General features: G+C 44.5%; 1 protein-coding gene across 1 annotated transcript; it reads left to right on the top strand.

Moving 5' to 3' along the window:
- Positions 1–1,143: 1,143 nt before the first annotated feature.
- On the top strand, positions 1,144–25,843 carry LONP2 (lon peptidase 2, peroxisomal). The gene is made up of 17 exons (XM_061565716.1): positions 1,144–1,269; positions 2,716–2,969; positions 7,617–7,893; positions 9,121–9,252; positions 10,625–10,750; positions 11,240–11,424; positions 12,907–13,001; positions 15,072–15,330; positions 15,916–16,057; positions 16,904–17,054; positions 18,505–18,631; positions 20,073–20,212; positions 22,102–22,253; positions 22,840–22,974; positions 23,151–23,223; positions 24,268–24,458; positions 24,991–25,843. Exons 2-17 carry the CDS (start codon positions 2,731–2,733, stop codon positions 25,207–25,209), a joined length of 2,643 nt encoding a protein of 880 aa, XP_061421700.1. The 5' UTR covers positions 1,144–1,269; positions 2,716–2,730; the 3' UTR covers positions 25,210–25,843.
- The last annotated feature ends 386 nt before the right edge of the window (positions 25,844–26,229 follow it).

The raw sequence follows: 26,229 nt of genomic DNA, 5'->3' as shown, positions 1-26,229 counted from the left end.
GAAGCTTTCGTGACTGCAACGATTCATACTCTTAGGTTTTTTTTCGGTAAAGTCACGTAGGTAAAAAATAAAATTAAAAGTTAATAAAAATAATAATGGAAATAAAATAAATGTATTTCCATTATTTGTTTTGTAAATCCGATGACCGACACATGCAATGGATGAGACGTTGAACCCATCTCGGCTGCTGCACGGATTCTGGTGAATTTCTCCATGAAGCTCCCACCTCCCCCATCCATGAGGACTCCACCTATGGACGCTTCCCCAATGCGCGTGCAGGAGAAAAATCGATCACTTCCCGGAAAGCATTGACGTTCGGACTTACTCGCATTGGTATGTTTACTAAATCTAGATGATGTTAACTAGGTTAACACACAACATACGTTTATAGTTTTTACTGTCTTGTTAAAAAAACCAACACTACTAACAGCTAAAATTCGCGCAAAATGTGTACGCTATTCACAACAATATGCAGGGCGTGTATTGTGATTTATAAACAAAGGGCTACAATCGTAATACTTGTAGTTACTTAAGAACTCTTGACTGTGGCTGAACGCACGTGGACCGTCTCTTTACGAAACGCGTTTGGCTGCGATGGCTTCCGTATGGAGGGCGTGGGGGGGTAGAGGGGGTACAGAGGTGGGGGGAAGTGGGGGGGGGCGGTGTTCGTGACGTCATAGCTCAACCGCAATCTGATTCGACAATTTTGCCGACCAATGGGAAGCCGCGTAGCGACGGGGGAACGCCCCCCCCCGCCCGTCGTCACCGGGACGTGACGTCGATGGCGGACATCTTGCGTGAGGGCTCGCGCGCTCGCAACGTGTCCTGCTCTTCAAGGGCCGTCTCCCGAAACGTCGCCAGCTACACCACGTAGTACACGACGACACATTCAGCGTCTTGGAGAATATTAGAATATGTTATGCTGGAGGTATCAGATGAGCTATACATTTTTTTTAAAAAGATGCCCATATAAGTCACAAAGTTATTAATCGGGCGATATCTATGCCCCTCCACTGAAATATAAGTGTGTTTGTGTGGAGGGATACAACATTACTGTATACTGTTTAAAAGTCGTATTGTCCGCTTGACTCCCTCCTACACCCAATTGGGGTTGTGACCTCCCCTTCCCTACCCAGCATGGCCGCTCCGTCCTCATCTCGACCGTGAGCTCAAAGACGAAGTGACAAAACCGAACCTCACACCACGTTCCGCCTTCTCGTTTAAAGCCACACAACAACCCAGAGACGTCAACACGAGTACTGCCTCTTGGTACTACGTCTCCACTGCTGCTGCTGCTTCACACCGAGGGGCTGTTTCATTGCTTTCGTGGCTTTATTTTGGTGATTGCGAAAAGTGTATTGGGTTTGCCATGTTTGTTTCTTGTAGTACGGAGTTAGACTGATGGCCTTAATCTAAGTTGTCTTGTGGTTGTTGTTGTTGTTGTTTGACTTGCATCCCACTGGGATTTGTGCACACAGCGTTGGTGTACGGTGTTTTTTCTGCAATATTTTGCGGTCTTTACTTGGATTTTTTGTTTGCACTTGGTCACATAGTGACTTTAAGATGTTTTCTTGTTCATGTTTTTGTTTGTTGCGGTTGCACCCGATTCAAGAGCTGTTTCATTGCTTTCATGGCTTTATTTTGGTGATTTCGAAAAGTTAATTGGTTTAGCCATGTTTGTTTCTTGTAGTACGGAGTTAGACTGATGGCCTTAATCTAAGTTGTCTTGTGGTTGTTGTTGTTGTTGTTTGACTTGCATCCCACTGGGATTTGTGCACACAGCATTGGTGTACGGTGTTTTTTCTGCAATATTTTGCTGTCTTTACTTGGATTTTTTGTTTGCACTTGGTCACATAGTGACTTTAAGATTTTTTCTTGTTCATGTTTTGTTTGTTGCGGTTGCACCCGATTCAAGAGCTGTTTCATTGCTTTCATGGCTTTATTTTGGTGATTTCGAAAAGTTTATTGGTTTAGCCATGTTTGTTTGTTGTAGTACAGAGTTAGACTGATGGCCTTAATCTAAGTTGTCTTGTGGTTGTTGTTGTTTGACTTGCATCCCACTGGGATTTGTGCACGCAGCGTTGGTGTACGGTGCTTTTTCTGCAATATTTTGCTGTCTTTACTTGGATTTTCTGTTTGCACATAGTCACATATTCACGTTAAGATGTTTTCTTGTTCATGTTTTTGTTTTTTGTTTGTTGCGGTTGCACCCGATTCAAGAGCCGAATGGCCCACAGGGCTATACCTAATAAAGCTTTTGTGACTGCAGGGATTCATATTATTGGTTCTTTCGGTAAAGTCACGTAGAAGGGAAATAAAATAATATAAATATAAAACAATAAAAATTCTCACGACGTTTCGACTGCAACACAAGCAATCATCATCAGCTGTGAAATCCACAGAAAGAAAATGTCAAATAAAAAATATATATAAATATATATTTTTTTAATTCTCAAATATTTCTTGCTGTGGATTTCACACCTGATGATGATTGCTTGTGTTGCAGCCGAAACGAGAGAATTTTTATTTTATATTTTTATTATTTTATTTTTACTTGAAAATGTATTTCTGTGGATTTCACACCTGATAATGATTGCTTGTGTTGCAGCCGAAACGTCGTGAGCATTTTTAGTTTATATTACTTTATTATTTCCCTTCTACGTGACTTTACCGAAAGAACCACGAAAATGAACTTGAACTTGATTGTCTTTTTAGAAGCAACGTGCCGCCATGGACAAGGATGGAGGAGGACTGCGCATCCCAGAGCGGCTGCCGCTGCTGCTCTCCGCCGACACGGTGCTGCTGCCGGGGGCCAGCGCCCGACTCGGGGTCGGCTCGGCCCGCAACATGGGGATGGTGCGGGCACGGCTGCTGCGCGGCGCCTCGCTCCGGAGCACGGTGATCGGGGTCCTGCCCCACGCGGCAGAGCCTGCGGACGACGACGAGGACGTGCAGGGTCTGGACGAGCGGTGAGGGTGACGAGAGGAGGTTGGGTAGAAGAGGATGAATGGATGGAGGACGAAATGAGAGTTGCAGCGGAGGTCAATCGGGTGGTTAGTAGTTCGTGAACTTTCCAACTCGTCTGCTGCGCAGTGGAACTTGATTCAATGACTGGCAGGGGGATCGATGGACGCATTTGAATTGGTGTGAATGGATTTGAAGCAGGAATCCATACTCTTTGGTTATTTCGGTAAAGTCACGTAGGTAGAAAAGTAATAGATCACGACGTTTACATCGCAACACAAGCAATCGTCATCAGGTGGGACAACCACAGCAAGAACAACTGCTGAAGTTAATGTTGTGATTGGGGACCAGGGCTTTAGTTGGGTTCAGGTCTGATGTTGAGATTGGGAGTTGGGTCAGGAGACCGCAACCAACATAACAAGAAGAGCCATCGTTTTCGAATTCGGTAATATATTTCAAGAGCCGCAATGCTCGTGGATACGAGACGGTCCTTAATAAATAACGTCAACAAGCAGTCCTTAAAGAGACCGCAGGTTTGCCAACCCCCCTGGGTTAGGTGCTGTGAAATCTCCATGCTGTAGAGAAATACATTAATATTGAGTTGTTCGATCGGGTGCTCTGGAATGGGCAGAATGATGAATAGGCAGAATGAAAAATGAAATTGTGGGGGGGGGGGGGGGGACGACAGGGAAACCCCTATCATGGAGTGGGGTCTGAACCATTGTACAGGACAGCTTTGCGCATGCAGAGGGAGGTCAACGTCTGAAGTGCAAAGTCCATGTGGGCCACCGTGTTCTGATGTAAACCTTTGACTCGTATTTGGTTACATTGCCACTCACTTGCGTGATTACACGATTTCCTTTATTCCAAATTTGCACAGCAAAAGTCAATGCTGTATTCGCTTACAACAATATAACAAAATCATTAAGATGCCATAATGGAGGTTTTTGGGTTAGATTGTGTAAATATATAAATGCGTCATTAAAACCCGCCACCATCCGACACAGCCAACCAGCAAGGGTTGTCACTAAAACAGAACGTGCCAATTCGTCACTAGTACAGCACACCGGCGTGTTGGAGAGCCAAGCCACAACATTTACAAACTGAGTACGACGTTTCGTCAGTAATTAAAACTAGCTTCATCAGGCGGGTGGTGGCAGGTTTTAACGATACATTTATATATTTATGCGATCTAACCCAAAAACCTCTATTATGGATGATATTGGTCGTGAAAGCCTCCCACGTGTTAAACTGATCATCAACATGGCAGTGATAAAGGGGAGTTTGTTGTTGGTGCAGTGTTTTTTGTCGCGACTTAAGTTTAATTTCCCGGCAATGGTGAATGCACTGTGTAATGATTTTTTTGTTCCTGGGAAGTAAGTGTTATTTCCTAATTGCTTATGCCTCGAAAGTACAGAAAATGGCTATTATTCCCCACAAACTTGGCTTTTGTGACCAGGACAGTGATATTTTGAAATGTACCTATTTTCCAGAACATTTCAGATAGATTCAGTGCTGAGTAAACTTGGAGTAACTTCTAGAACATTCTAGAACTTTCCAGCAATATAAATAGTATAAATAGAGGTGCCTTAAGCCCACAAGTTCAGTTTAGTTCCAGCTGCCTCTGTCTACATATCTGCATTTTTCTGAGATGGCATCAAGAGGCTGCAAGCATCCGGCAGACGCATTTTGCTATATCTGCGGCCAATTTATCAAGACTAGAGCGAAAAAGTACTCTGTGGAAGCATCTGCTAAGATGTGTGAGGCCGACAAGGCATATTTCAGCATGCCTGTCAGGGATCAAGACAAACCCTGGGCACCTCATTTCACCTGCGAGCAATGCATAAAAACTCTGGAAGGTAAGATGGACAATTGTTGCTCGGAATTGTATGTTATGAAATTGAAATTTGTTAACATTTTATTTAATTTTAAAAGTTTTTCATTTAAAAATGTTTAACAATTTTCAATGTTCTTGAAAAAATATATACATGAAAAATGTTGTGAGAATCTCTTACACATTAGTCATGGGTGAAATAAATGTATTTTTGTAGAATGTTACAGAGGGGAAAAGAGAGCCATGAAGTTCGCGATCCAATAATTTGGCGGGAACCCACTGACCACTCAAGCAACTGATACTTCTGCATGGTGGACCCTTCCAAACGTCGGACTGGCAAGAATGCACCTGCCATCACATATTTGGACCTTCCATCATCGCCCCGGTGCCACACTGCCATGAGCTCCCCGTAACCCACTCCTCCGGAGAGAGAGCAGCCATCTTTAGAAGAGAGCAGCAAGTCAGAGAGCAAGGAAGACGTTGTAGATCCACATGACAATATCAGAGGTGGAGCTGAGGAGAGAAACCCATACTACCCCAACCAAAAGACCTTAACGACTTGATCGGATATGTTGGTCTCGCCAAATCCAATGCCGAGCTTTTGACGTCTAGGCTCAAGCAGTGGAACTTGTTGGATGAAAGTGTGCAAGGCGCAGATCAGAGGAAGCGTCACCAACCTTTTTGCAGTTTCTTCACCCATCAAGATGGGCTCTGCTTCTGCCACAATGTGACCAGTCTGTTCAAGGCAATCGGAATCGCCTGTAACCAGAATGAGTGGCGCTTCTTCATTGACAGCTCACCCAGGAGCCTCAAAGCCGTGCTGCTCCATAATGGTAACAAGTACCCGTCTCTTCCCCTGGCTCACTCGGTGCACCTTGAAGAGGATTACAACATCAAGATCTTGATGGACGCCTTGAAGTATTATAAGTACGGCTGGGAGGTCATCGGAGACTTCAAAATGGTGGCATTCCTGATGGGTCTCCAAGGCGGTTTTACCAAGTTTCCCTGCTATCTTTGCCTTTGGGACAGCAGGGACATCAAGGCGCACTACCACAGGCTGGTATGGCCACAGCGGACAGAGTTCTCTGTAGGGAGGAACAACGTCAAGTGGGAGCCACTGGTGGACCCCCAGAAGGTGCTGCACATCAAATTGGGCCTTATGAAACAATTTGTCAGAGCTGTAGATAAGGAGTCGGCAGCCTTCAAGTACCTTCAAGACTTCTTCCCCAAGCTGTCTGAGGCAAAGGTCAAAGCCGGTGTCTTCGTCGGACCACAGATAAAAAAGATCCTGGAGTGCAATGAATTCCCCAAGAAGCTCACTAGTAAGGAGAAAGTGGCTTGGGACAGCTTTGTCGCAGTGGTTCGTGGCTTCCTGGGCAATCACAAGGTCGAAAACTATGTGGAGCTGGTTGAGACTCTGGTGAAGAACTACGGCACAATGAGCTGTAGGATGTCCCTCAAAGTCAACATCCTTGATGCTCATCTTGATAAATTTAAGGAGAACATGGGAGCGTACTCGGAGGAGCAAGGCGAGCGCTTCCACCAGGATAAACTGGACTTTGAATGCCGCTACCAAGGACAGTATCACGAGAACATGATGGAAGGGGGCTGATTCATGAAAGTGATTTACAGTATAACCGTAAAATCTCGAAAAACTACTCGCTTCTAAATCATTTGTAGTCCTTTTTGCATGACTTTAGCATAAATAGATGTTAATTTTGATTCATGTACTTTTTTTCTGACTTTCCGTGAACGAAAAGACACAAAATCCCCCGTTTTCTCATTGAAAATAAGTATATTTAAAAATATTACTGTCCTGGTCACAAAATCTAAGTTTATGGGGAATAATAGCCATTTTCTATACTTTTTAGGCATAAGCAATTACGAAATAACACTTACTACCCAGGAACGAAAATTGTGTTACATAGTGACGTCAGTGGAAAGTGGTATCGAAGCTTGTCCTGGGCCTTCCCTTGGTCATCTCGGCTTTAAATAATGGTCTGGTGGGGTGAGTAAACATCAGCGTTGGGAAGACAAAGGTGGGCGGACGTGGAGTTGGCTTAATATGTGCTCTAACAACACTTGCGCCAGGAGTCAATTATGTATGGGAAATATTTTCTTGATGTGTATTGAATGTGTACATGTGTGCACGAGTTCCTGTTTACGTGACTAGTTTGTGTGTGACTGTATTGTGAATGTAAGTGTATATGTATATGTTGCCCGTCACCAAATCGCCTTGAATGCGGCCGTTCTCGTCAGATATCAGAAGCACGTTTTAGCTGGGATAGTGCATGGCTGCGTAGACCACATATATAAAACGTGTCATCCGGCTGCTACTGGGCTACGCTGGGTGCCGCAGAGGACAGTTCAGCTAAGTGCGTTGCTCCACCGTACTTCTTTGATCACGCTCGCCGCCTTCAGCCCCCGCTGACCAGTGTCCTGAAGTATAGTCACATAACTTGTACAACCCTGCAAAGTGTGGGGAAGGCGCTTGTCTGGCAGTGGATTGACAATGGCTGTACATGCGTGTGTATATGAAAGTGTAACTTAGAGCCTAGTCTCCATTGGTGTTGGACCAGATGACACCAAAAGGCGTACCTGGTCCAACACCAATGGAGACTAGGCTCTAAGGAAAGCTGTCTCGGGTTTGGACCAATCAACTTCAAGGACAGTGCATATCATTATCAGAGTTGTTTCTTTTTTGCATTTTGACTACTTGTGGTTATTGCAAACATGATGCCTTGTATAAAGGTGTCAGTTTTGTACCAGTTTAAAGGGTAAAAAACTACTACTGTATCCGTCTGGTCTCCCACCGCAGGGTGGGCACTGCCGCCGTAGTGGTGCAGGTGACGGGCAGCAACTGGCCGCGCCCGCACTACACCCTGCTCGTCACGGGCCTGTGCCGCTTCCGTGTGCTCGCTGTGCGCCGCCAGCACCCCTACATCCTCGCCGACGTGCAGCAGCTCGACCGCCTGGGGCCCGGTCCCGACCTCGAGAACGGGCAGCCTGGAGCCGGCGGTGATGGCCGCGAGACTTCGGAGAGCAGCGCTGAGCTGACGGAACTAACGGAGACGTTCTACAAGCACGCGCGCAAGGTAGCAACTGTTAGGCACTGTGGGAGGACCCGATCCTTGTACATTGCCCTTCTTTTACAGCTGTTTATGATGCAAATCCAGACAATTGAGGGAGAGAGTACGCCATGTTCTGAGAAATATGCAAGGTGTCAATTCCCTACAGGATGAGGGGCCACCACATGCCATGCAGGCTGTTGGGGTTGTTTGACCATACCTTACCACGCTGGTCAGTGGAGGTTGGTGATCGTTAGGGGAAGGAACAGTACCGGGGTGGATATCACTCGCCACTAATGTTAGCCGCGGCTAGGAATCAATCTTAGGTTGCCGGCTTCATAGTTCAATTCACCAACCACTGTACTCCACTGCTCATTCCTATTTATCAAAAAAAATATGTCGTGCTGCTGATAACTCCAGAACCAAAAATTTCCTTTAAAAAATGCAAGGTTTTTTTGTCACCTGGAGAGTGGGCAACAGCATTCAATGTTGGGAACAAACAGCTTAGTGACTACCACCTCACTGCCACCTGCTTATCAAAACAACAGATGAGTCAAGTCAATTTATCTTTGGCACAAATCTGCCACCCATAGTGCCATCACATCATTTCACACATGAACATAAAAAGAAGCAATTCTATACAGTTGTATTGCCTGCATTTTATGATTTTTTGAGTTGTGACTTGAATGTAGTGATGGAGTCGATTGTGTTGTTCCAGAGATGTGCTGCAATATGAGTGATTTAATGAGATAATTCCATTGTCCACAACATTGCGCGCTTAGACAAGGCAAAGAGTGGTGATTGAATGCCATTCATCATACATCCATTGCGACAGACGGCAACTGCCATCGCAGCCACGATAGTGAGATGAGGCTGAAGTTTCCATGGAAATTAGTCCATTCCAAGGAGTTAAGAGCCCTTCGGAAGTTATTACAAAGATTTTATCTGACACACAATGTATGAACTCCTTACCTCGGGGACGAGTCCTAATGTTTATAGTGGGAAGCAATGTAGGACTTAATAAGTCTGATTGATCATAGTTATTGCAATGGTCTCCATATATTTTATAGGCTGGAGTATACTTTAATAGTCACTGCCGTTTAACCATAAAATGTATAATATACCTAAAACTAGTTGGAAATAAGAAGCGGTTCTGCCCCTGGGTAACATGGCCACCCAAATGAATGTGACATTGTCCTGGCTAAAACTCCATAATCCCCCCCCACCCCCCCCGTCCTTTTGCACGTGAACCAGCTGGCAGGAATGCTGGACATGTCTGTGCCTGTGGTGGCTCAGCTGCGCCGTCTGCTGGACAGCCTGCCCTCTGAGGACCTCCCCGACATCGTGGCCTCCATCGTGCGCACGTCCCGCGCTGAGAAGCTGCAGGTGACGAGACGCGCAGCCACGGTCGCCATTCGACACTAAAGTGGAGGTGGTGTCACCAGGGCGCTTGTGCCAGGCTAGGTGCATTTGTAGGTTGCTTAGCAATGCTTGTAATGATTTCTGCTCGCCAACATTAGTGTCGTCGATAAGCGTTCTCTGAATGGACAACTTGTGCATGATTTGCATAAATCGTAAATAATCAATTCTTTGGTGCACGATATATCATGAGAAACATAATTTACTTAAAACGGGGAAAACATTACATTTATGTGCAATACGGGGGAACTGCAAAACTAAGGCGGTGAATGGAAAAAAGCGTGCCTCTCAACCCCGCAGTGCATTACTAGGCTCCCTTGGCCACCATGTTCCTTAGTTAATACACATCCTGCCTGTGCTCTGACATGAGAAGAATGTGCAATTGATTTGTTTTCACTTTCCTATCCATTACAAATGTGAGGGGTCTTGTATTAATTGAAAGCTAAATGGGTATGCCGGGAGATTGAATGACTGAAGAAGGGATCGCAGAATGTTTCTCACTGCATGTACGATGAAAGTAAGGTGTGTGAATATGAATCCAGATTGATGAAAATCTGCACACTGTCAGTGCAACATTGCTGTGCAGTTGAGTTGAGATTGGCAAGTTTAACACACCCTACAGTTTTCTATGGGTCTTTCGGTGAAGCCACGTAGATAGAAAAATAAAAATAATATCACGACGTTTAGATCGCAACACAAGCAATCCTCTTCACCTGAAGCAATCGTCTTCAGGTGAAGTCGATTGCTCGTGTTGCGATCGAAACGTCGTGATATTATTTTTATTTTTCTATCTACGTGGCTTTACCGAAAGACCAATAGAATATGTATTCATGCAGTCACGAAAGCTTTAAGTCAAGATTTACGCCCGACAGTGTGTGTGTTAGATTCATGTGTACATATACAGTAATTTGATATTTCACTGGTGTCTCCCCACACCATGTGGGCCATAGGAGTTACTTGACTATGCTTCACGTGTATGCTCAGTGCAGCTTAGTGAAGCGGGATTTAGATGTTAGAGCACCGTACAACAATGGATTTTATATACGGCCTTAGGCTACCTACAGTATAGCCCTGCAGAAGCCTATAATGCATTGTGGTCGGTCATCCAAGCACTCTCCAGGCGCTAACCTGCTTAGCTTCTGAGATCTGATGAGATTTGGCCAGGTCTCATTGTACTTGTCTCATTCATGAGCACCTGAAATCACTGGATTGCCTTGGCCTGGTCACCAATGACTGCACACTAACAGTATGCAATCGTGATGTACCATAGTTCATGCCTGCTCATTTTTATTTTGAGAACCATTGTGTTGAGAGTTGCGTGGGTGGTGTCGTTCATCAGGTGCTGGAGGCGGTGGAACTGGAGGAGCGGTTCCGCCGGACCATCCCTCTGCTGGTTCGACAGATTGAGGGTGTCAAACTCATCAACAAGGCGAGGAGGAGTGACTCCTCCCTCCTGGACAACAAGGCAATGCCTGCTACCTGACACCACTTCCTTCAAGAAAGACTTATCTTTAAAAAAATAGCTCTCATCTTATCAGAATCTTAATTTATAATGGAGAAATCTGATGAGCTATGAAGCGGTTTTTCACAGTTGTCCAGTAGGGGTGGCTGAGCGAGATACCTAAAAAAAATACAAGGAAGGCCACAAGATTAAGATGGAAAAAGCTAGGCAAGTCAATATATATCACATGGAAGTACAAATTTCACTTGTATATACATAAATTTTTGCAGGTTTATCAAAATCAAATGCAAGCTTGGGTAAGGCTGTATGGGCTGTCCCAACGCGATTTTGAAGCTGCTTTGTGATAGTTTCCAAATGGACACTTGGTCTCATGAAATGAAGCCAGCAATACGAATGGAATAAAACTGGTGGGAAAAAGGGGGGGGGGAGTGGAAATAAAGAAAATATCCAAAACGTTGAATCGCCATTCTCGTGTTCTTGCCCTGGCGCTAGGTGCTGCCGGGGAGGCTGGTGCGGCGCGAGGGTGCAGCAGCGCTGGGTGGCAGGAAGGCCCTCCTGGACCTGAGCGGGGAGGATGGGGACGAGGAGGAAGACGACATCGCATCTCTTGAGAGGAAGGTGCGGAGCTGCGGCATGACCGACGTCGCCCTCCGAGTTTGCGCCAAGGAAATCAAAAGGTGCCCGGGTGGGGGTCACACTGAAGCAGCATCCAACCCAAATAGATATTATCTCTTCTAGATTTGAAGCTTTCGTGACTGCAAGGATTCATACTCTTAGTTCTTTCGGTAAAGTCACGTAGGTAAAAAATCAAAATTGCTGTGACAGTTTCACCTGAAGACGGAAGCATGTATTGCCTCCGAAACGTCGTGATTTTTTTATTATTAATTTTGATTTCATTTTTTACCTACGTGACTTTACCGAAAGAACTAAGAGTAAGATCTTATTTTTCCTAGAGAACACGCGCACGCCTGGCTTGTGTGTTCACGGTCTTTTAAAATAAGTTTGAAGTTGAGTTAAAAGGGGAAAAAAACTCAACTTGACTTGTGCATTCTGGTGAGTTCACTACAGTGCGACCGCCACGATTTTTAAGAGCCACTTAGTGGTTTACCCCTCTGGTAATTAGATGAATAGTCGCAATTCGATTCATGAATGTATTCTTTAGTGTCAAATTTTACCGGCTCGTTTGTTTCCTCTTATGTTTCGGTTGTATAGTTTTGTTCAGTACTTTAGCTTACATGTAGCACAGGAATACATTTATATATAATTTGCATAAATACGCAATGAATCCACACATGGAAATTGTATTATTTTGCGAGCATAAGGATAAAATGTATGAATTGAGCCAAATTTTACCAGCTCATTTGTTTCCGCTTATGTTTCGGTTGTATAGTTTTGTTCACTACTTTAGCTTAAATGTAACACAGGAATACGTTTGTATATCATTTGCATAAATACGCAATGAATCCACACCATGTATAATTGTATTATTTTGCGAGCATAAGGATCAAATGTATTAATTGAATCGATGCACCGTTGCACGCATACTTTTAATGGCACTACAGTGACAACATCACATACTACCAAGCCCCTTTCTGAAAGTCTCTAAATGTTATTTTTACATTGACAAAATCTCATACTTGCGTAGAGCATTGTCGGACAAGCATTGGTATATATCTACAATGTAAGCGCTACATTTGTTGCTTCAGTGAACTTACACTTAAAACATCAGGATACCAGTAATAACAGTTGCTTTACACTCTAAGGTTCTTTCGTTAAGAACCAAAGAGTAATTCTGGTCTCAGCTGAAAAATAACCTTCTCGTCTCATTTGCCACGGAGTAATTATTTACAGCCATTTGTAGATCCACTGCTGAATAAAGGTCTTCCCTTAACCGTATCCATGGAGGTTTGTTTGACCATACTTGCTGGTCACTGCTGGTGGGTGAATGGGGTAGCAGGACTTATTTAGATATCACTCGGATCTGATATTAGCCATGACCGAGTATGGAATTCGGGTTACCAGGTTCATAGCGTAGTGCGTTAACCACTGTGCCACCACCGCTCCCTTTCTAGATAAAGGTCATCAATCGTTGCTCCCTCTGTTTCCATGACCTCTGCCAATGCATAGCACCGAGAGATCCCTCCGTTCCATCTCCACAGACTAAGAAAGATGCCACAGACGATGCCAGAATTTGCCCTCACTCGGAACTACCTGGAGCTCATGGTGGAGTTGCCCTGGAGCAAGTGCACGACCGGTCAGTGCTACCACGGCCTCACCGACCCCCAGCTGATAAACCTGGAATTCTCGAGAAAAGTAAACCGATGCAAAAGAAGAAACAAATCTGAATTATCCATGAAGATAAGTCAGAATCCTACTTTATCTTCTTGGTTCTTTCATCTGAATGAGCTCATTGTGTGCAAAATGTATTATGATTCGTGCAAATTCAGACGCTGTCTTTCCGACAGACCTGTTCTTCACCTGAGGACGGCTGCTTGCGTTGTGGCCCGAAACGTCGTGAGAATTGTATTTTATTATGTTTTATTTTTATTATTATTTATTATGTTTTATTTTTATTGTTTTATTATTTCCCTTCTACGTGACTTTACCGAAAGAACCAAGAAGATGAATCCCTGCAGTCACGAAAGCTTTAAATCGAAATTTAATCCGACTTTACTCACCGCCTTTTACGGGCACCGTGTTCGCATTGAATAGACATTGACCCCAACTAAAGTTAATTGCTTATCACAAACCGATGTAGTTGGTAAAAGTCGAGCTCGTTTGGTATTTATGATGAATTGTTATACTTTGCGCCCTCGCCTTCAGCTCCACCTCTATCTCTACCGCCCTCCCTCCCCCTATCTCTACCCCCCTTGTCCCCCCCCCCACTGTCTCCCCGCCCATGCTGTGTATGCACAGTCCTCCCAACTCCCCATTGTCTACTCTACCCCCCCCTCTCTCCCCCTATCTCTACCCCCACTCTCTCCCCCTATCTCTACCCCCACTCTCTCCCCCTATCTCTACCCCCACTCTCTACCCCCACTCTCTCCCCCACTCTCTACCCCCACTCTCTCCCCCTATCTCTACCCCCTCTCTCTCGCCCCCTATCTCTACCCCCACTCTCTCCCCCTATCTCTACCCCCCCTCTCTCCCCCTATCTCTACCCCCTCTCTCTCTACCCCTATCTCTACCCCCACTCTCTCCCCCTATCTCTACCCCCTCTCTCTCTACCCCTATCTCTACCCCCACTCTCTCTACCCCTATCTCTACCCCCTCTCTCTCTACCCCTATCTCTACCCCTTCCTCCCCCCCATTGTCTGACTGGCTGCCCCGCCCATGCTGTTTACGCTGCACAAGCTCTCCCCCCCCCAAATCTCGTCCCCTGCCTACTCACTTTGGAAACCCTTATAAGCAGTTGCATTTGGAGGCTTGCCCTCTTTTCTCTCTGCCTGATGAAGACCGCTTGTGTTGTGTGTTTTTTGCTTTTATGTTTAGAAAATTATTTATTTTATTATTTTTTATTTATTTTCTCTCTACGTGACTTTACCAAAAGAACCAATAATATGTTATACTTCGTCATAATTGAGTTCAACAGTCAATTATTTTGTTACATTTTTACTGTTTCATTTATATGTTCTTGTTTTTTCTGTCTAAGTTTTTTAAAATTCCTTCAGTAACGTATAGATAACAGCATTCAATTTGCACAAATCATAATACATTTTTACACACAACTCGATGTGGCGTGTGTAATCTACAGAATCCATTCTATGGGTGTAATCCACAATATCCATATGCCACTACATACCTTGCACAACCGATTAGGAGGGTTGGCTACGTAAGGGGCGAACAGATGTCAACATACATAGATATGTATCCCAATTGGAGCTCACAAGCAATTATTCCAATCCTCAAAGGCTGGCTGGTCTATTCTAGATTTGAAGTTTTGGTGACTGCAAGGATCCATACTCTTTGGTTCTTTAGGTAAAGTCACGTACATGAAAAATGAAAAAAATTAAAAAAAATTTTGTTGTGGCTGTTTCCACCTGATGACGGAAGCTTGTGCTGCCTCCGAAACATCGTGATTTAATTTAGTTATTTTCATTTTATTATTTATCTTTTTCATCTACATAACTTTACCGAAAGAACCAAAGAGTATGCTGGCTGGTTTCTTTTCTCCACAGTACCGCAGGAAGGCCATAAACGATTAGTGCACCCCCACACCTCCTATTAGTGCGGTGGGCTACATTCGGTGTGAAGGCGGTTCATACATACGCACGTACATAAACGAGATCACAACCGCTGATGCCATATCCACCGTTTCTACCAGACCGCCTGGACCTGGCGGCGGCTCGGGTCCTCCTCGACAACGACCACTACGGACTGGAGCGGCTCAAGCAGCGCGTGCTCGAGTACCTGGCCGTGCGCCAACTGCGGCCCGGCCTGCGTGGCCCCATCCTGTGCTTCGTGGGGCCGCCCGGCGTGGGCAAGACGAGCGTGGGGCGCTCCATCGCGCGAACGCTCGGACGGGAGTTCCACCGCATCTCGCTCGGGGGCATCTGCGACCAGTCCGACATCCGCGGGCACAGGCACGGAATTTGATCGAGTCCATATTGCACCGATATTTTTTATTTTTGCGCTTTTCGGCTAAGGTTGCAAAAGCTCTGTCCGCCTTTCGTGTAACGGTTGCGCATGATGGCTCTCATGAAGAGGATCTGATATGAACAAACCTGTAGTATGAAGCTAATTTGCTGACACAATCCAGGGCAAAAAAATATCTTTGAAAAACATGCCAATTACTTTTGCTGCGACCTGTCGGTTTCCATATTGCTAAATACTTCCGAAGACAAACCTATATACAGAAGCGTTACATGATGTGTGCTGCGTATGGATGGTTTTTCCTAATTTATTTATTCATATACAAAGCTTTTTAAGGTTGTGGATATGTGGTGGCTCTTTAAATGTACACAATGTGTTTTACATGATTTAGGATCTCGTTAGCAACTGTATAAAAGTTATTGTACTCTCCCGCCTAGAGATGGGAGGGAATAACATGCAGAGCTCATGCATAAACGCTTCCAACCTTATTTGAAAAAGAGTTGAACAAAATACACCGAGTAGATGAAATCCCATTCACCGGGTGCACGTGTGCTGTCTGCTGTGGGCGCATGCAGGCGGACGTATGTGGGGAGCATGCCGGGGCGCGTGATCAGCGGGATGAAGGCGGTGGGAGTGCGCAACCCGGTTTTCCTGCTCGACGAGGTTGACAAGCTGGGCAAGGGGATACAGGGAGATCCGGCCGCAGCGCTACTCGAGGCACGCGCGCACACACACGCAGCAGTGGGGGGGAGAATACAGGGGGATTGGTGACCTTCAGCCGCTTGATGGTACACATTAGCGGGGACGCAGAGGGAACACGCAAGCCGTGAACATTATTTAAACAAGTACATGGATGCTCGATGGAAAATGTTTTGTTTATCGAAGGAGCTGCACCGCCCTTCCACGCCCTGCCATCTTGGCAACCTTCCGCTGAGAGTTCCCCTTGTTATGTCTGCTTCATCCACCGGTGGAAACACAACACACGACACAATCTTACAACACAGCATGCAAACATACGTGCGAAAAAAACACATGCACAAATCTATATGCAACACACCATGCAAACTTGTATAGAACACACCAAACCTCTCAAGTGTCCCATAATCAACATGTCTCACACTTCCACTGGGATATTGTCAATGTTTATGCATTTCACGAGTGTAATAATCACTACTTAACAAAACATCCATCATTCCCACAGCAAGGATAAAACGGAGTTTACAGTTCCTTGTTAAATACATCCTTTACCACTCTATACTAATGGTCTCATGCCATCACTGGCAGGTATGCCATCCACGAGCTTATCTACCACATATCATGTCTCCGAACTTAGAGCATTTCAACCGCAGCAAATACATGCAACGCACACATGCTTAGGCACAATCTATATGCATGCAGGCAGGCAATCATGTCGTTCATCCACCCAGAGTTATGATTACAGTCAATTGATCTTGTTGAATGTCAAGTGCCATCCATTTAATGGTTTATCGGTATGAAAATTTCAAGTCGTATTTTATTAAAATGTCGACATTTTGCCTCCCACCCATCCTCATCAACACCCAGGTTCTGGATCCTGAGCAGAACAGCACCTTCACAGACCACTACCTCAACGTACCCTTCGACCTCTGCCAGGTGCTATTCATTGCCACGGCAAATTCGACAGCAAGCATCCCACCAGCCCTGCTTGACCGCATGGAGATCATCCAGGTGTCAGGTTAGGCTCGCAATAAACATGAACTTACCCAAGGCCCTTCCCCTATACGTGGTAACTCATGAAAAGACATTTAGGTTTGATCAAGTTCTCAATGGGACTTTTGGGAGGTGAGGTGGTGTATACTTTTCTTCACAGCTTTGCTACCTACAAAGTAATGCTGTCATAAAAAAATATATATTGCAAAGAATATCTTAAAACTATTAACTGCTCCATTATGTGTGTGATATGAATTGCTTGCTAGGGTTAATCTCGTATATGAAACAATCATTTCCTTTTGTTGTCAGCAAAATCACTGTTGGAGAGACACAACAAGCAAACACGTTAGGGTATGTATACGTAGGATAAATATTGAAGGGCTATCGGGATAAAAATCATTAAATAACTTGGACAATTGAGAGATTAAATGAAACAAGAGTGCAAAGAAGCACAAAGTTGCAATCGTGGAATTCAATTGAGCTAGAAAGAGACACGTGGATCAGGGAATAATCACACGAGATAAATGAAATGGACTCAATGAAGGTAATTTTGGGCAGTACTCATCCGTAGAAGAGATCAAAGCTGATGGAGCAGACTGGTGATGTTTTGGTGGTAGGGAACACGCCCAAGAGATGGAGTGATGAGATTAGCTCAGGTGCAAGAGCGAGATGGATTGTGGCATCACGTGGAGAGGTCTTCATCCACAAGTGTGTAGAACATAGCTAATGACAAAACAATCTTGAAATATCCTTTTGAGTCGCTGTTTAGGCAACTGTATGTAGACATATCATCTGTTATACTTAACCCCATGCAGCAGGGGGCAGCCATGTTGTTATGGGAGGCGAGAGTCACGTGACACAATTATATCAGGAGAGATGACATATCTGATGCCTTGTCCTGATCTCAGTATCGGAGGTCTTTATCATGAAAGACAACAGAAGAAGCATCATTGGTGGCAGCATGGCTCAGTCCCAAGGGAAAGCTGTTTATTTACACAAAGTGAAGAACGCCTCCGAACAATTAGACTGAAATTACTTCTGGGATGGTTAAAATTACATTACAATCGTGACTACGGTAAATGTGAAGTTTTTACATTTTCATAAAAATACAAGGCCTTTTATTTACGAAAGCCTCACTGATTCCTGGTCACCAACTTGCAGCCAAGCAGGTTTGGAAATTTTCCATATCCGTACATGGTCCACCAACACTTGACTGCAAAAACCAGATGAAAGACAAGCGCCATCAAGGCTGTCAGCGAAATAGCCTTGGGCAGTAGCTTGAGGGTTTTGCATACACATACACACGTGCACGTGTGTGTATTTAGAGCGCTTCTGGCCTGGCTCTAATATTGTATAGAGACCACCACCAAAAGGTGCTGCTTTAGTTGTTGATAATGCACGCGGCCAATTAAGCATTCACACTTCATGGCTTGTGCCTTGCCTGAAACATGTGAGCGACTGTGTACGGCCGCCAGGCTACACTCAGGAGGAGAAGGTGGAGATCGCTTGCCGCCACCTGGTGCCAAAACAGCTGGAGCAGCACGGGCTCACAGAGGCCCAGCTGAGCATTCCTTCAGACTCCGTTGCCCTCATCGTCAGCAGGTGATTGCCCAGTTTGCAGTCATGAGAATGGTGAACATTAGATGTTTCTCGATGACATTGGTGTACCATCAACTGTCTATGAACATCAACAGGCTGAAGGGCACCTTTTGATGAATGGAAAGTTAAAGACAAGCTACAGCATGACTGTGGCCAGGCATCCAAAACTATGGGGGCTGGTTAGTAAACCACTGTAAAGTCACGTAGAAGGGAAATAATAAAATAATAAAAATAAAACATAATAAAATAATTCTCACGACGTTTCGGCCACAACGCAAGCAGCCGTCCTCAGGTGAAGACCAGGTCTGTCGGGGAGGCATTAATCATCACACAGCTGTCTCCCCGACAGACCTGGTCTTCACCTGAGGACGGCTGCTTGCGTTGTGGCCGAAACGTCGTGAGAATTATTTTATTATGTTTTATTTTTATTATTTTATTATTTCCCTTCTACGTGACTTTACCGAAAGAACCAAGAAGATGAATCCCTGCAGTCACGAAAGAAGCTTTAAATCGAAATATAAACCACGGTAGTCTGCACTTCTTCAACTGCACGAACTCTCCCCTGAAGTCCTCTCGTGGTGAACAGCCTTCGACATTACCATTTAGTTCCTGAACATATTGGCATGCGCCAGGATACAATTAGGTGTGTGATGATTAATGCCACCACCCCTCCTCCCCAGCAATTTTATAGATTGTCATAAATCAGGCACATTAATCAGTAAACAAAAATCTATTAAAAAAATTGTCTTGTTTTCTTATTTGTTTCAGCTCATCTGTCGTCTTATTTATGCCATGAGCATGAGGGTAACATTCAGCCATTTTGTTAATCCACTGCTGGATAAGAGCCCTCTCCATACCGTGTGGGTCATGAAGGTCATTTGACCACGCTGGTCAATGCGGGTTGTTGGTGAAGGTGGAAAGCGTAAACGTGAGCACATAAAAGTACAGTAAAACAATGGATTTAGCTAAAGTTCCTCCTGCAACAGCAGCCTATGACAACCTGGCGTACGTGGTGGTTACCCATCCAAGCATGATCCAGGCTCGACACTGCTTAGCTTCCAAGATCTTCCGAGATTGAGTGGGATTCTGGGCGATTCGGTCATGTATGCACTGTCCTTGAAGTTGATTGGTCCACACCTTCAACTTCAAGGGCATTGCATACATTATCAGAGTTGTGTTTTTTGTTTGCATTATGACTGCAGGTATTGTGGTCTATGCAAACATGACTCCTCGTAAAAAAAGATGTCAGTTTTGTGGCCAGATAAAAGGGCAAAAAAACAATTATCATATTTTTTACTAGCAAATGAGGTACCAATGAAGTATGTTACATGTTTGTATTATTCCTCTTATTTATTTTCAGCCTTCACCCACTCTTTGACGAGTTTATCATCACTTACAGAGTGCTCGAATCGGTTTGACCAACGTGACCGTTCGCTTCGCACAGATACACGCGCGAGGCCGGCGTGCGCTCACTCGAGCGCAAGGTGGCGGCCGTGTGCCGTGCCGTGGCCGTCAAGGTGGCCGAGAGCCGGAGGCCCAAGTCTGAAAACGCAGGGTCGCATGAGTCAGGTCAAGATCACGCAAGTACAAACAGTGCCCACTCAAATCATCACGTGACTTGATGTCGCGCGCCTTACACGAGTCTAAGTTCTGAAGTGGCAACAGATGTAAAAAGTACAAATAAATGCAGCAATACACCGGTAGCGCATGTAAACATAGAACCACAAACATACTCCAAGCATTTTTCGATTTAAAGCTTTCGTGACTGCAGGGATTCATCTTCTTGGTTCTTTCGGTAAAGTCACGTAGGAGGGAAATAATAAAATAATAAAAATAAAACATAATGGACAGGATGGAGGAAGGCTGAGATAAACACCTGCCATTTAGTAGAGTACTGAACAAGTATGTTACGTGTTTGTATTATTCCTCGTATTTATTTTCAGCCTTCACCCACTCTTGACGAGTTTATAATCACTTACAGAGAGTTCGAATTGGTTTGACCAACGTGACCGTGCTCATCGCACAGATACACACGTGACTTTACTGAAAGAACCAAGAAGATACTCCAAGCACAACCAAAAACAATGCATACACTAGAGTAGAAAGTAAACGAACGCATAGAAGAGCTCGTGTATCGTGATGTCATTGTTTGCCTATTCTAAGTGTTGTACAAGCTTTTTGAAAGGTAAGTTTTCAACCTCAACAACACACACCGGCATCGTCTACATGGAGGATTTTTTTCTAGACTTGGGTTAGAACTGTCATTCATAGTGCCTGCGAAAGTGTGCTGTGTATTTAATGAAAATACGTGCCCTTTACACCTCTGAGTGCCACTTATTGAGGCAGTTATTTCACTCTGCATTCCTCCACACGGACTACGTAGTTTTTAAACATGGAGAAGGGTGCTTTGGAAATGCCTAAGAGCCAATGACAAATTAACAGGGTGAAATAACTTGACACAATAACATCTGGAAGTTTTTAACGTGGTACCCACACTTTACCCCATTTCTATTCCTTTACGTTCTAATTGATCGTCATTTGTCAATCCACTGCAGGAGGAAGGCATCCCGAGGCAGTGTTTGGATATTAACCATACTCGTCAGTGTGGGATGGTGACAGTCCTCAAGACCAGTCGAGATATCACTTGCCATTTATGTTCGTTGTGGCCAGGAATTGGACTCAGCTCACTGGGTTCATGGCAGATGCAGATACTTGATGCGAAAAATGGAACGTTAAAAACTCTCCGTTGTGCGACTGTGGTTGCCCAGAAGAGACAATGGAACGTATAAGGAATCATTTCCCCTACCACAACATACGAAGGAGGCATCACAGCGATAAGTCTCCACTACTCCTGATGCAATTATCTGGCTCAAACACAATGTAAAAGTATAGTTGTTGCTAGTTTTTTCGGTAAAGTCACGTATGTAGAAATAAAATAAAAATTTAATAAATAAAATAAAATCACGACGTTTCGAATGCAAAATCATTAGGTGGAAATGGGGTGAAACATACGTGACTTTACCATAAAAAACCAATGAGTATAATTTCTGCAGTCACGAAAGCTTCAATCCTAGATTATAGTTGTTGCTCTATATCGACATGTGCCATATGAAGAATATTGGGTTGGTCGTGCACTAAACACTCCCCCACCACGCTTGCCTTTCATTTCTCTATTCATTACTACCTATTTAGTGGCTTGAGAATCTTACTCCAAGGGACATTATGGATGGTGGTGATTGTATGTGTAAGTATTAAGCATAGGGCGTACAGCGATTTATGACCGAAGGTTGACCTGTCCTATGAATAAAACCAATCAACTTCTAGGCTGTAATGTTTGGGTGGCCAAACTATACTGTTGGCTTTCAAATTGTTATCTTAATATGCATAGACTAGCCCTTGTAGAACATTATCATTTACATCAGCCTCTCCATCACGATGGCCTCTGTATTTGGCATTGTGTCTGCCGTGTATAGAAGCCGACCTGCAGGATGACCTTGGATCCGCAGAGAGTCAGGAGAAGATACAGCATCGTCCAATTGACCTTTGCGACCCCCCGGAAATGCCCATTGTCATCGACGCTCAAGCCCTCAAAGACATCCTCGGGCCACCTGCCTATGAGATGGAGGTGAGCAGATAATGCAGATGCCCTGGGAGATGTGCGATGCCTGTATCATCAGTAGCACTGTCGCTAGGGTTGTGGCAATATGGCGATACGATATATGATGAGGTCTACACTAACTTTATCATACGTTCTGATAGTTATATTGTGATAATTGTGGCTCGTATAAAAGTGCTTGATATTTTATTTCCTGATCATATATTAAATAAGTACAATAATGAAAGTCCGAAATAGCCGTTACCTATTAAATTAGGGCATTGCAAAAAATGTAAAGAGTAATTGATGGCATGGTAGTTTCTTTAATAATTTCCATTGTTAATTTAACTATGCAATTATTTATTGAGTATCTGAAAGCATGTCCATCATAAGCATTACAGATTGTATAACTAGAATGATATTAAGACCTATAGTATATTTGTGAGTGAACTGCACTTTAAGTTTTTTGCGCAATCTTCGTACTGGAAATGCAGCAAAGCACAATCATGAAGTGGAACAAAATTGTGAAACACAATCACAAAAGTGATGGGAAAACCGATAGCATAATCGTCACATTTTGAACAATTGCATTGTGTTGTGAAAAATGATATCGCAGGTGTCGGAGCGCTTGAGTCAGCCCGGGGTGGCCATCGGGCTTGCGTGGACCCCCGTGGGTGGGGAGATCATGTTTGTGGAGGCGACGCGGGCAGAGGGAGATGGGCAGCTCACGCTGACCGGCCAGCTGGGCGAGGTAATAAATAAGAATTTTATGTATACGTTTTTCGCTTATAAGGATTTTTTTGTTCCTGCAGTGGTGTATTTCCAGCTTGTGTTTACTTACCCAGGGAGCTGGCAGTTGGGGTGAATTCAGTCAAGCCTGGTTCACTTTCGCCTCTCCCCCACCCCCTCCCCGCCACCGACCCACAGGTGATGAAGGAGTCCGCTCACCTGGCCATCAGCTGGCTCCGCAGTAACGCCCGCACGTACGGCCTCGTCAGCGGTACTGGAAAAAAACAACACTCCTATACAGTGCCGCCCTTGGTTATGAGTGTGCGGTAGCATGTTGTGTTCATCCGTTTGTTCAAGATATCATTGTCAAAGCTTTTGATGCCACCTATGTTTAAATAGAGAATAAATTGGTCATTTATTTGTAGTATTGCATTTTTTGTGTGCTTAAGTTTGCATTTATACTTTCCGATTAAGATTGCAATTTTGTTCAAGATGCAAATGAAAAAAGGCTGTTCTCTTGGAGCTGTGTATCTAGGTTGTGTCCTGGTATGACCTAAATAAGTTTGAAGCTTCGTTATTGAAGGGGAATTTTTTTTTAAGTCATGGTCAAACAGTCTGAAGTAGTGCAAGCATAAAGTCACGGTATTTACATTATACTGTCTGGAAGTCACTTCACTCGGGTGCCATGACAGACTTGGCCGTTCATGTCAAAGTGTTTTTTTATTAACAATACGTAAGTAGCTCTCCGATGCATTTTCTAGTTGTTAAACACGCGGCAAACCCCAAAAATACGTCAGAACGATGCAGCTCAACTGTGAAAAGCTACTCGGTAATATTACAAAACTACCAAACTCACATTAGACATATTATTAGGTTTTTTCGGTAAAGTCACGTAGGTAAAAAATTAAAATTAATAAAAGTAAAAAAAATCACGACGTTTCGGAGGCAACACAAGCTTCCGTCTTCAGGTGGAACAGTCACAGCTCGATAGCTGTATCAAGTAAGAGAAATTCCAAGAAAACCGTATCTTTATATTTACTGGTTGAGGGTGGGAGGAGCCAAGGTAGGCCCTGAATATTATTTTTGTGAGGTTCGGTGCGGCTGAAGCGCGCTGTTAGGAATGAGCCTTTGTTGTGTAAACTAGGTGCGGATGATGTAAAGGTGCGTGTAAAAGGGACTGAGCCTTTTTGTTCTGTAGAGATGATGCGGCTGAAATCGCTGCCAGGAAATTAGTCTTTGTTGTGTAGAATGGTTGACGCAAAATCCGAGTTATCCACAACACGAGCGTCTTTCTCGCGTGCGTGCGTACGCTCAGCGTCCGGAGGGGCCGACCCGCTCGACGGCTGGGATGTTCACCTGCACTTCCCAGCGGGTGCCGTCACCAAGGACGGCCCGTCGGCCGGCGCCGCTATAGCCGTGTGCCTCGCCTCGCTCCTCAGCGGGCGCACTGCCCGCTCAGACACGGCCATCACCGGGGAGATCACCCTGCGTGGCCTCGTGCTGCCGGTGCGACACCCACCTGCATGTGACGTCACCGCTGCCACCACACATTTGCTTCCAGTGTTGCTCTACTTTGGTCCATTGGTCTTTGCAAACCAATAGGGGAACATCTGTTCCAAGTCTCTTGCTGTCTTAGCGTCGCTTTTGGTCAATTCCTTGATGTCATTTGCTGAGTTGATGTGCCATGTCCTCGTGAGCCATTGACTGATCCTTGCAGTGCTAGCCCATCAACGCTCATCCTCTTTACACATATATATAGGCCGCCTTGTGTGTCTATTATAATTTCTCAGTTTTGACCATTTACATTTATTCTGGCCAAACGTCCTGGTTTTAAACGTGGTCTTTGTATGATGTCCTTGAAATCGAAAGCTTTCATTTCCGAAAGCTACAATCCTTTTTCATCCTCTGTTTAATGTCCACATTCCACAGCCATGCCTGGCTATTGAGTAGACCAGTAATCTCTTTTCAATGCCGATTGCTGTTCCACATTTTCCCACGTGACACTTAATGGTGCTGCTCGTGCGTGCATGGATCGCAGGTGGGTGGCATCAAAGAGAAGGTGTTGGCGGCCCACCGCGCGGGGCTCAAGCGTGTGGTGCTGCCACGGCGCAACGAGAAGGACCTGGAGGAGGTGTCGCGCGTCGTGCGTGACCAGCTGGACGTGGTGCTGGCGCGCACGCTGGAAGACGTGCTCAACGCCACCTTCAGCGGCGGATTCCCCACGCAGACTCCCAGCCTCATTAACAGCAAGCTGTAAATGACACCCGAGTGCCACCTGCATTCACCGACACTCAAGTCACTTACCCACGGTCAGCAAATCACAGCATCTCTCGATGACTGAGATGACGATTCGAGTAGTCTATTTTAAGATTATTTGTGAGCCTATCACAGCACTTAATTTAAGTAGTTTCGTATTTAATTATGCACATTCTACAAGTTTGTGTATTTACACACTGATGAGACATTTTCGGCCAATACAGTAACATCCGCACCTGAAGGCTTGAATATGTTTAAATTGTTAAAATGGGCGAAACTTTTTCCTGCCAAGCACTTGGTCAAAATTAGTTGCTGTTGCCTCCAAGACTCAGATGGGCTCCAAGCCGCTTGGGGCATAAAACTGCTGACTCGGTAATTTCCCTTCTGCCAATCACCACCCCCTTGACATGGCTAAACAATTGTGATTATTAAGGAACAATGAAGGTGAATATTAACAATGCTTCTTAAGATTACACATTTCAATGGCAATTCAATTGAAAATTGTTTAGTAATCACGTTCTTCAAGCTGCTGGTTATAAATATTGTAAAAATGTAGATTTAAATAAACTTTAAGATTGTAATGCAGGAAATTAAATTAAAAATGTGCCTAATAAAAAAACATTTTAATCATTTAATGATCACTTTTGGATTACATATTTGAAAATGTCTGTGGTACTTAACCTGTTCTCTCTTCTGTCTAACTCCTACGGGCAACATGACATTTGCTTGAAAATCCCACGAGATGTGCATCGTCAGATGATTGCGCACCAGCAGTTTACATTCCTCACTCGTCACGCCCCGGCTTGCACGGGGCGTGACGCTGCTGTGAGGAAAAAGGTGGAGAAGGACAGGTCACACCCCCAGAGCCACGAGAAAAAAAAACATTTCATACTCACAGTACACTTTGGAACATTGGCATTAGAATTATATTCAAGTAAGATGGTATATTTTTAAATGGCTTAATGGAACAGCAAAATGACAACTTGACTTAATAATATACCACATGGATTTTACATATTGA

This window comes from Lethenteron reissneri, chromosome 35 (genome assembly GCF_015708825.2).
Source record: "Lethenteron reissneri isolate LAM-NWPU_2019-01 chromosome 35, ASM1570882v1, whole genome shotgun sequence".
NCBI lineage: Eukaryota > Metazoa > Chordata > Hyperoartia > Petromyzontiformes > Petromyzontidae > Lethenteron > Lethenteron reissneri.
This window is presented reverse-complemented; position numbering and strand designations above follow the sequence as displayed.